The 11,404-nt window shown below is 42.7% G+C and overlaps 1 protein-coding gene across 2 annotated transcripts; it reads left to right on the forward strand.

The window, feature by feature from the left end:
• The first annotated feature begins 256 nt into the window (after positions 1–256).
• LOC141126820 (uncharacterized) lies at positions 257–10,438 on the forward strand. 2 transcript variants are annotated; one of them, XM_073612812.1, is made up of 7 exons: positions 261–473; positions 2,285–2,378; positions 4,354–4,475; positions 6,274–6,513; positions 6,649–6,741; positions 8,130–8,654; positions 9,872–10,434. In XM_073612812.1, the coding sequence occupies exons 3-7, from the start codon at positions 4,359–4,361 to the stop codon at positions 10,322–10,324; spliced, it is 1,428 nt and encodes a 475-aa protein (XP_073468913.1). In that variant the 5' UTR covers positions 261–473; positions 2,285–2,378; positions 4,354–4,358; the 3' UTR covers positions 10,325–10,434. The 2 variants fall into 2 exon arrangements, with proteins under 2 accessions (XP_073468912.1, XP_073468913.1); XM_073612811.1 differs by having other exon boundaries at positions 257–473; positions 6,274–6,741; positions 9,872–10,438.
• The last annotated feature ends 966 nt before the right edge of the window (positions 10,439–11,404 follow it).

The raw sequence follows: 11,404 nt of genomic DNA on the forward strand, positions 1-11,404 counted from the left end.
ATCATCCAATAAGAGGAGACTCCATTACATTAACTGAGACACCTCCCCTCCCTCCGCACATGAACGGCCGGGGGGGGAGGAGGGCTGTGTTTAGGGTGGGCGGGGACAGGGAGATGTGAAGACACTATCGTCTGTGGGCGGTGTTTAGGGACGGGCGGGGGGCGGGCCCCTCCCCTCCCCTCACGCTGACCAGGTCCCATGGCCGAGATTTGGTAAGAGTGGGCGGAGCCTGATGGGGGTAAACAGAGACTAGTTCACCATCGGGTCCGCTCCTTATGGTCACGTGACTTTTTTTTCCACATCTTACACGGTCGCTCTTTTTGAGTCTAAAAATAGCATGCCCATATATGGGAGGTCCCTGCCTGAGCGATTGCTACACTGGTGACGTCACAGTGCAAGCTCCTTTCTCAGTCGTTTATAGTCAGTGCGGAGCTGTGCCAGAGTCATTCTAGTCTGGAGAGCGGTAGAGAGAGGTACGTTGTATTTGTTGCTCTGTGTTCTACATACAATTATCCATAGAATGTTCTTCACTGATGGCGAATCATTCACTGACATGACATAAATATAGAAATAATACATAGAAGATAATATAGAGAGAAATCTATAGAAAGAAATGGGCTGCCAGGGCACACACGAGGGAACACAGTTAACCCCTTGATCGCCCCCTAGTGTTATCCCTCTTCCCTGCCAGTGACATTTACACAGTAATCAGTGGCTATTTTTTTTTTTAGCTCTGATCGCTGTATAGATGTCACTGGTCCCAAAAAAAAAAAAAGTGTCACTTTCGGTCATTTTGAAAACAAACAAAAAAAATGTTTTTTTTTTATTTATTTATTTTTTTTACATTCTACTATAAAACACATCCAATTAAAAAAAAACGTTTTTTTTTTGTTTTTTTTTTGCACTATAATCAAAAAAATGACCAATTATAGAAAACAAAAAAACAAAAAAATAAAACAAAAAAACAATTTTTTTTTCTTTCTGCTATAAAACATATCCATTTAAAAAAATGTAAAAAAAATCTGATTTTTTTTTTTAATATATTTGTCGGTGACGTTGTTTTTTTTTCTGTCATAAAACATATCCATTTAAAAAAATGTAAAAAAAAAAATCAGATTTTTTTTTTTATATATATATATAATTGTCGGTGACGTTTTTTTCTTTCTACTATAAAACATATCCATTTGAAAAAATGTAAAAAAAAAAAAAAAATCAGATTTTTTTTTTTTTTATAATTGTCGGTGACGTCGTTTTTTTTTCTTTCTGCTATAAAATATATCCATTTTAAAAAATGTTAAAAAAAATCAGATTTTTTTTTTTTTAATATAATTGTCGGTGACGTCATTTTTTTCTTTCTGCTATAAAACATATCCATTTAAAAAAATGTAAAAAAAAAAAAAATCTGATTTTTTTTTTTTTTTTATATAATTGTCGGTGACATCGTTTTTTTCTTTCTATTATAAAACATATCCATTTAAAAAAATGTTAAAAAAAATCAGATTTATTTATTTTATATATATATATATATATATATATATATATATATATATATATATATATATATATATATAAAATTGTCGGTGATGTTGTTTTTTTCTTTCTGCTATAAAACATATACATTTAAAAAAATGTAAAAAAAAATCTGATTTTTTTTTTTTTTTTTTTTTTTTTTTTATATAATTGTCAGTGACGTCATTTTTTTCTTTCTGCTATAAAACATCCATTTAAAAAACTGTAAAAAAAAAAATCAGATTTTTTTTTGTATCAACCTAGGCCAGTATGTATTCCTCTTACATATTTTTGTGCAAAAAAAAAGTGTTAATTGATCGGTTTGCGCAAAAGCTATAGCATCTACAAACTATGGGATATTTGTATGGATTTTTTATTTATTTTTTTACAAGTAATCTCGGCGATCAGCGATATTGCGACGGACAAATTGGACACCTGACACTTTTTTGGGAACCAGTGACACTAATACAGTGATCAGAGCTACAAAATATATAATAATATGCACTGTCACTGTACTAATGACACAGGCTGGGAAGGGGTTAACATCAGGGGCGGTCCAATAGGTTAAATGTGTGGCCAACACGTGTTGGGCTCCATTCACACCAATGTGTGTACCGGGGAGGGTCAGCCAGGATTTGTTACAGTTTAGAGAGGCACAGATTAGACAACACAAACACTATTATTATTATTTTTATTTTTATTTTTGTTGTTGTTACAATAACTTGAATTAAAACAAAAAAAACTAACAATTTTGTTCTTCTCTCTGCCGGTGTAGGAATTATTCTAGACTTACTTTGAGCGTTCAAAGAGATTTTGAAGAGATTTTTCATAGTTGGATTCTGAATTCATTTGGATAACAAATTTAATTGGTAAGTGTCTTATTTTCTCTTTCCCCCTTATTATTTGTGGTCTCCAATATATAAAATTGTATTATTGTCTTGTTTTCTTGAAGTTCAGGTAAAAGCTAACTAAGGCTAAACCTACACCCCCCCCCCCCCCCCAATTTGAACCCTGTTCTATCTAACACTGTAAAGAAAAGATCCGTATACTTGCCTATTCTGAAGCCGCTCGGGGTCGGGTCACATGATCACTCCAGCCTCGGTGTAGAGGAGAGGTCGCCGACAACGGCTGCAAATACCCGACCCGGGTGATGATGTCACCTATAAGCTTACTATGGGGCCTCCATTGTCGGCTGTCCTTCCTCTACATTGACAGTTGATGGGAATGGACCAGGAGCAGCCCCCCCCCCACTGAGCTTCCATTGACACACTACAGGGGGAGGGGAGCTCCACACAGACCCCCAAATCCACCACACACATCACTTTTATTCCTGAACATCCCTCGTATTAGAAGTAAAGGATGCCAGGTCCTCTATATGGAGAGATCGGGGCTCAAAAAGGGATGAAATATTTATCTGCAGCGCTGGGGTTGTGATATCAATTACTGGGAAAAGTCTTTATATTCATTGCGCACATTGTATCTATGACGGTTTAGAAGGCTGTAATACTTATTGACAGCACTGGGACTGCAGTAGTAGCAGCCATGTTTTGTAGTTTAACCCCTTCCCACCTGCCCTGGTGTCCAAAATGCAAGGGTGCACTTTGCCAAAAGTGCAGGAATGAGGAGTGGGTTACGCAGAAAGTGCAGGGTTCAGGGGTGCATTACACACAGAGTGCAGGGTTCAGGGGTGCGTAGAGTGCAGGGTTCAGGGGTGCATTACACACAGAGTGCAGGGTTCAGGGGTGCATTACACACAGAGTGCAGGGTTCAGGGGTGCATTACACACAGAGTGCAGGGTTCAGGGGTGCATTACACACAGAGTGCAGGTTTCAAGGGTGCATTACACACAGAGTGCAGGTTTCAGGGGTGCATTACACACAGAGTGCAGGGTTCAGGGGTGCATTACACACAGAGTGCAGGGTTCGGATGTGCGTTATGTACAGAGTACAGGGTTCAGGGGTGCTCTATGCACACAAGGCAGGGTTCAGGGGTACATTACACACAGAGTGCAGGGTTCAGGGGTGCATTACACACAGAGTGCAGGGTTCAGGGGTGCATTACACACAGAGTGCAGGGTTCAGGTGTGCGTAGCGCACAGAGTACAGGGTTCAGGGGTGCATTACACACAGAGTGCAGGGTTCAGGGGTGCATTACACACAGAGTGCAGGGTTCAGGGGTGCATTACACACAGATTGCAGGGTTCAGGGGTGCATAACACACAGACTGCAAGGTTCAAGGGTGCGTTATGCACAGAGTTCAGGGGTGCGTTACACACAGAGTGCAGGGTTCAGGGGTGCATTACACACAGAGTGCAGGGTTCAGGGGTGCATTACACACAGAGTGCAGGGTTCAGGGGTGCATTACACACAGAGTGCAGGGTTCAGGGGTGCATTACACACAGACTGCAGGGTTCAAGGGTGCGTTACGCACAGAGTTCAGGGGTGCGTTACACACAGAGTGCAGGGTTCAGGGGTGCGTTACGCACAGAGTTCAGGGGTGCGTTGCACACAGAATGCAGGGTTCAGGAGAAAATGCTTTTAAAAATTGTATTATTATAATGTTAAAGCAAGACCGTTTCAAATGGAATGGGGACGGGTTAGCACTTCATTTGGGTTACTGACGTCTGCGTCCCCACTGGGGGGATTCTGCTCACTTCCTCTCCTGCTGAGATGACAGGAAGTGAGAAGAAACTATCCCAGTCAGGACATAGAAAACAATGAAACCTTGGATACATCTGACCCCTTTACCCACTCCATCCAAATCTACAAGAAAACATTTTGAGTGGAGTTCCACTTTAAAATTTGTACTTTAACTTACCATCTTTTTTTTTCTTTCTTTCTTTAGAGAAGATGCAAGCAAGAATGCAAAGAGATAACAGAGTGGTGGAGGAATATATGGAGGAACAAACTACCATCCCTCAGGATTTGGTAGTTTTGGTCAAGGATCTGAACATTGCATTCTCCATGGTAAGTATCCTGTCATGTTCTAGTGATTTAGTTCTGGGTATCCCTGGTGAGGAAAGTCCTGTGTGTATAAAGTACAGGCTTGTACCAACTACAGCAGAGGAAGGGAGAGGGAACCCCTCTGAATAGCTGGAAGTCGTGTCTCCTCGTTGAGGAACATCTTTAATGAACGTTCCTTTCCTGGAGAATTGGGGATGAGCGGTGATGGCAGAATCTGGTCCTGGCGCTTATTCCAGCCAGTGTTCATTCAGACGTCACATTTTTCAATATAGTTTTAGTCCTAGACTTTTGATCAAAATGCCATCTTAGTTGTATTTTTAGTCAGCTGAATTATTTTAGTTGACTAAAATAGTGGTAATTTAGTCAACGAAAAATATTCTAGTTCGGCTAAATGAACACTAATTCCAGGGGGGTGAATAGTGATTAGGACCCTTGGGGGGGGGGGCATTTACCTACTTCCCGAGCACAAACTTTAATGTACTTTGTATAGATGAGCCCCTAAGTCGCAGGGGGTCCTTGTGCAGCTGCAGAGTTGGTACAAATCGTAAGCCTCCCCCTGAATTTCCCGCCCCCCCCTCCTGTATTTGGGATCTTCAGATTCTTACTTTTTAAATGCTTTCTTAGTAGTAATTCTTTGTAAAGATGCTTTAAAAATCGAATAATATTAGTCACTTAACCCCCTTAATGACCGGGCCATTTTTTGCGATACGGCACGGCGTTACTTGAAATGACAATTGCGCGGTCGCGCGACGCTGTGCCCAAATAAAATGTATGTCCTTTTATTTCCCCCCACAAATAGACTTTTCTTTTGGTGGTATTTGATTACCTCTGCGCGTTTTTTTTTTTAAATAAACCATATTTTTTTAAATTTCTGCTATAAAAGCTATCCAATAGGAAATGTAAAAAAATATATAATTTCTTTATAAATTTAGACCAATATGTATACTGCTACATATTTGTGGTAAAAAAAAAAAATCCCAATAAGCGTATATTGATTGGTTTGCGCAAAAGTTATTGCGTCTACAAACTTTGGGATATTTTTTTAAATTTTTGCTAGTAATGGCGGCGATCAGCGACTTATATCGGGACCGCGATATTGCGGTGGACCTTCTGATACTTTTGACACTTTTTGGGGACCAGTGACACCAGTACAGTGATGAGGACTGTCACTGTACTAATGACACTGGCTGGGAAGGGGTTAACATCAGGGGCGACCAATGGGTAAACTGTGTGCCTAGCCAGTGTTGTACCATACCGTGTGAGGTGCTTTCACTAGGGGAAGAGATGGAACACAAACTCCATCCCTTCCCTCCGTCAGAGCTGTTTTGTCTGACGATCGGCGGGTGGCGGAGGACATCGGGTACATCGAGTGTAATCACAGCGAGCGCCCCCTACCCAGAAGTGTCGGGTCACGTATATATATATATATAAGTAGGCGATCTGATGCGCGGGTGCCGCTCTGTAGCAGTAAAACTTCTATAGGACGGACCTGAAGCGATTAAAGCAGAACACCAACCAAGGCAGTTCCTGCATTTCAGATGGGGAAAGGGTTAGAACCTCAGTTGGATTTTTATTGCTGTCTGCAGTCCTGATGGGAGAATTCCGCTGACTTCTTCTCCTTCTGGGATGATAGGAAGCAAAAGGGAAACTTTCCCACTCAGGGCATAGAGCACAATAATAACCTTTGGAAAAGTTTGAACCCTTCCCCTCCCCCGCTCCATCCAAATCTTAAAGAATGAGTAGAGTTCCCCTTTAGAATCTGTCCTTACACTTACCTTTTTTGTTTTGTTTTTTCTTATAGGAGTTTGAAAAGCAGGGAAGGGGAGAGTGCAAGATCCCCATTTGTGATGAAGGGAGGCTGAGGATCATGTGGTCATACGAGGGTGAGATGAATGAAGAGGAGGACAAGAAAGCGAAAGAAAGAGAAGAAAGAGAGAAAGCAAAGACGGCTGAAGAGAAAAAGAAATGGAATATATGGACGACCAGCCTCATGTCTGTTCCCTCAAAATACAAGGAAGACAAAGAGGCCGTGCGCTGTGAATGCTGCCGGGGCATCCCGTGCTGCGAGGGCTGTCGGTGCTCCCCGTGCTGCCCGAGATGCCCGTGCTGCCCATGCTGCAAGTGCATGGAATGCTGCGGGTGCTGCGGGTGCTGCCAGTGCTGCCGTTGCTGCAATTGCTGCGATTCCTGTGCTAAATGTTTGTGTTTCTTACACCCAATGAGAATTGTGAATTTCGTCTTGGGACCTATACTCAAGCTGGTAAACAAAGTAAGTTCCCTATACAAGTTTTTGTTTTTAAAGGGTCTAGTAGGGAGTAGAAGCTACCAGCCCTTTTCTTGCCATACTAAAGTTTTTAATTCATCCTTTGTATATATTTTCACATATTTTTTTTCATTACCTAGGGCTGGGCTTTATTATTTTGTTCTTTACAGCTGTTCTTCTTTTCACTGTTTTTTTTTTTCTCTTCACACACATTTTCATTCCCATGCCCTATTCAATACATCTTTTATCATTCCCTCACACAGCATTTTTTGGCATTTACATTCTCTTTATTTCATATACACGACATTTTCACATTAACATCATCATTTTTTTTTCATTGTTCTTTTCTTCACCATTCACCTTTTTCATTATCCTTTTATTCTCATTTACATTTATTAACATCCCTTCCCACCCTTTATCTGCATTTTACTTTTTATTTTTTTTTCTCATACTTATTTTTTACTACATCCATTTCACGTATTTATTTTTTATTACATCCATTTCTCATATTTATTTTTTACTTTTGTCCATTTTTATTTTATTTCTTTTTTAATTTTTAATCTTTATTTCCTTTTTTTTACTATATATATATATATATATATATATTTTTTTTTTATTTATTGCATCCATTTCTCATATTTATTTTTTAATTTTGTCCATTTTTACTTCTTATTTTTCAATTTCATTTTTATTATTATTATTATTATTATTACTTTTTTTTCACATTTCTTCTTCACCATCCCTTCACTGCACTTTTTATTTCACTTCACCATCTCTCCCTAACAGCTTGTACACACGTTCCGGCCCTTTACACACTCTGAGTGACTGACCGATGATGCATAAATACTTCCCACACGCATGGGATCTCCATCCCCATGGCTAAGCTCCGGGAGGGGGGCGAAGCGAAATGCATTGGGGGGCGTGGCCTAGCTGAGGTTGCCACTCATCACTATTATTAGACTTCATGGCTGTGCGGCACCAGGGAGTCCTTCCTCTTTTACCCTATAAAATGATACTGCTTAGGTAGTCCCATAGAGCAGTGGATCTCAACCCTGTCCTCAAGTACCCCCCCCCCCCCAACATGCCATGTTTTGGGAATTTCTCTTCGATAAAATAGCTGTCCAAAATACCAAGCCATTGACTCTGATTTAAAGCACCTGTGGGGTTCCTATTCTGTACACCGAAGTCCCAGCCACCTATCAGGCCGACCTCCTCTATGGAGACCTTTTCCTGATAAAAATTTGCATTTTTGGGGAAACTCATAAATCATAAATGACATAAAGCCCTAAACTGATAAGCATTGCAGAAGTGACAGTCTGTTTGTGATGTAGCTGAACGGTGATACTCCTGTGTTCTAAAGACTAATGAATTCTTTATTTTTCTCTTTTCCTCAGTACGGTCACCTATGCGGCTGCTTCATCGCCTGCAGAGATATGCAGGAAGATCCCGATGAGAGCGAGGAAGAGGAAGAACAGCCCAATGAGGAAATGGAAGACCAGAGGGAGGAACAGGAAACAAAGGAAGGAGAGGGGGAATTGGAGGAAGGGGAGAAGGGAAACTGGAAAAAGGGGTTCATCAAGCCGTGTGACTTAGTGGTTATAGATGTAGCGGTGCGGTTTCTGATAGAGGATGAGGAGGACAAGAAAGCCTGTGGAGGAGAAGAAAGCGATGAAGTAGAAGAGAATGGAGAACAGGCAGAGAAAAAACATAAAGTGGGAATACGAGCCGCCTGGGCGCCCGCAAAACACGGGGAAAAGACTGAAGAAGAGGAAGACGACGGCGAAGAGACCGAGGAGGCAGAAGTCGGATGTCGGTTTTGCTGCTGTCCTTATTGGCGTTGCCCTTCTTTAAACCCAGTGACACATCTGACTAATCTCCTGGGTTGGCTCATAAGTCCTGTGTGGAACTGGATGAAAAACGTAAGTACCCTTAAAAATTATACTGCTTAGGTAGTTCCTTAGATAACTAGCAGCCTCTCACAAGCAAGCAGGTTAGGACTAGAGGAAGAACAAAGCCTTCTAGGTAGCTGGAGACCATTCTTCCTATGGGGGAGGGGGGGGGGGGGACACAAGTACAGTTCATAAGAAATTGGCCAGTGTCAAATTACAGATCTTTAACCACTTGCCTACTGGGCACTTTCACCCCCTTCCTGCCCAGGCCAATTTTCAGCGATCTCACACACTGAATGACAATTGCGCAGTCGTGCAACACTGTACCCAAATTGGCAATGGCATATCGCTTATTCTAGAGGATGAATAGTAATTGGGGAATGTTTTTTAGCCACTTGAAGACCGGGCTTTTTCTGGCACTTTTTGTTTACAAGTTTAAATCAGTATTTTTTTTTTTTGCTAGAATATTACTTATGACCCAAACATTATACATTTTATTTTAGCAGAGACCCTAGGGAATAAAATGGAGATTGTTGCAATTTGTCACACAGTAAATCAAACTGATTTTTTTTTCTAGAACAAATAGATTTTAATAAATAAAAAACAAAACACAATAGTTACCCCCATTTTTTTTCTAAAAACTTGAAAGATGATGGTATGCTGAGTAAATAGATACCCAACATGCCACACTTTAAGATTGTGCACGCTCGTGGAATGGCAACAAACTACGGTACTTAAAAATCTCCATATGCGACGCTTTAAACGCCTTTACAGGTTACCTGTTTATAGTTACAGAGGAGGTCTAGCACTAGAAGTATTGCTCTCACTCCAATGTTTGTGGTGATACCACATATGTGTGGTTCGAATACCGTTTACTTATGCGTTCACTTCTGTGCGCGAACACGGAGGGATGGGGGGGCGCTGTAATTCTGGCACTTTAATTCGGTCGCTCTGGTCCTCCAAGGCCATAGAGTCATTTATACTCCTAAAAGTACTAAACTCATGACACTGGCTGAACATATACAAAGGGTTCCTATGCTGTACACAGAATTCCCCGCCACCTATCAGGATGATCTCCTCTATGGATATATTTTCCTGATAAAAACTAGAATTTTTGGGGAAGCACATAAATCATAAATGACATAATAACAAGTATTGCAGAAGTGACAGGCTGTCTGTGATGTAGCTGAAAGGTGATGGTCCTGTATTATATTGACTAATAAACCTTTTTATTTTCTGTTCCACAGAACCCTTGCACAATCAACTGCACCGCCAGCTTTGGAGGTGAAGAAGATTCAGACGAGAGTGAGGAAATGGAGAGAGAGAGGCGGCTAAGAGAATATAGGGAGAGAGAAGAGAAGAGAAGACAAGAGCAGCAGAGGGAGAGAGAAGAGCTGGAGAGAAAAGAGAAGGCTAAAGAAGAGCGGATGAGAGAGAGGGAACTAGAGGAGAGGAAGAGAGAAAAAAAGGGAAGAGAAGAGGAGAAAGCACGGGAAGAGAGAGTGAGAGCAAAGAGGGCGAGAGAACAGATGGCGAAAGTGAGGGAGAAAGAGGAGCGGGAGAAGAGAGAGAGAGAAAAAAAAGAGGGAGAGACAGTAAAAAGGGAAAGAGGAGATGGTCAGGGAGGAGAGGGTAAGAGCAAAGAGGGCAAGAAGAAGAGATGGCTAAAGCGATGGCGAAAGAGGAGCGGGAGAAGTTAGAGAGAGAGAAAAAAAAGAGGGAGAGATAGTAAAAAGGGGAAGAGGAGATGGTCAGGGAGGAGAGGGTAAGAGCAAAGAGGGTGAGAGAGAGGGGGGGTTTAGAAGGTGTGAGAGAGGGAGGATAGAGGTTTTGAAAGAGAGAGGGGGGTAGAGGGTATGTGTGTGTGTGGGGGAGGTAGAGGGTGTAAAAGAGAGCGAGGGGGGTAGAGGGTGTGTGTGTGGGGGGGGGTAGAGGGTGTAAAAGAGAGAGAGGGGGGTAGAGGGTGTGTGTGGGGGGGGGGTAGAGGGTGTAAAAGAGAGCGAGGGGGGTAGAGGGTATGTGTGTGGGGGGGGAGGGTAGAGGGTGTAAAAGAGAGCGAGGGGGGGTAGAGGGTGTGTGTGTGGGGGGGGGGTAGAGGGTGTAAAAGAGAGCGAGGGGGGTAGAGGGTGTGTGTGTGGGGGGGTAGAGGGTGTAAAAGAGAGCGAGGGGGGGTAGAGGGTGTGTGTGTGTGGGGGGGTAGAGGGTGTAAAAGAGAGCGAGGGGGGTAGAGGGTGTGTGTGTGGGGGGGGGTAGAGGGTGTAAAAGAGAGCGAGGGGGGTAGAGGGTGTGTGTGTGTGTGGGGGGGGTAGAGGGTGTAAAAGAGAGGGGGGTAGAGGGTGTGTGTGTGGGGGGGGTAGAGGGTGTAAAAGAGAGCGAGGGGGGGTAGAGGGTGTGTGTGTGTGGGGGGGTAGAGGGTGTAAAAGAGAGCGAGGGGGGTAGAGGGTGTGTGTGTGTGGGGGGGGTAGAGGGTGTAAAAGAGAGAGAGGGGGGTAGAGGGTGTGTGTGGGGGGGGTAGAGGGTGTAAAAGAGAGAGAGGGGGGTCGAGGGTGTGTGTGTGGGGGGGTAGAGGGTGTAAAAGAGAGAGAGGGGGTAGAAGGTGTGTGTGTGGGGGGGGGGGGTAGAGGGTGTAAAAGAGAGAGAGGGGGGTAGAGGGTGTGAGAGTGAGAGGGGGGGGTTTGTGAGAGAGAGGCGGGGTGAGAGAGAAAGCGGAGTGATAGAGAAAGAGGCCTGTGAAATGGATTCATGAAAGACAGAAGTTGTCAATCAAACCTGGTAAAGGT

The sequence above is a fragment of the Aquarana catesbeiana genome, linkage group LG02 (genome assembly GCF_042186555.1).
Source record: "Aquarana catesbeiana isolate 2022-GZ linkage group LG02, ASM4218655v1, whole genome shotgun sequence".
NCBI lineage: Eukaryota > Metazoa > Chordata > Amphibia > Anura > Ranidae > Aquarana > Aquarana catesbeiana.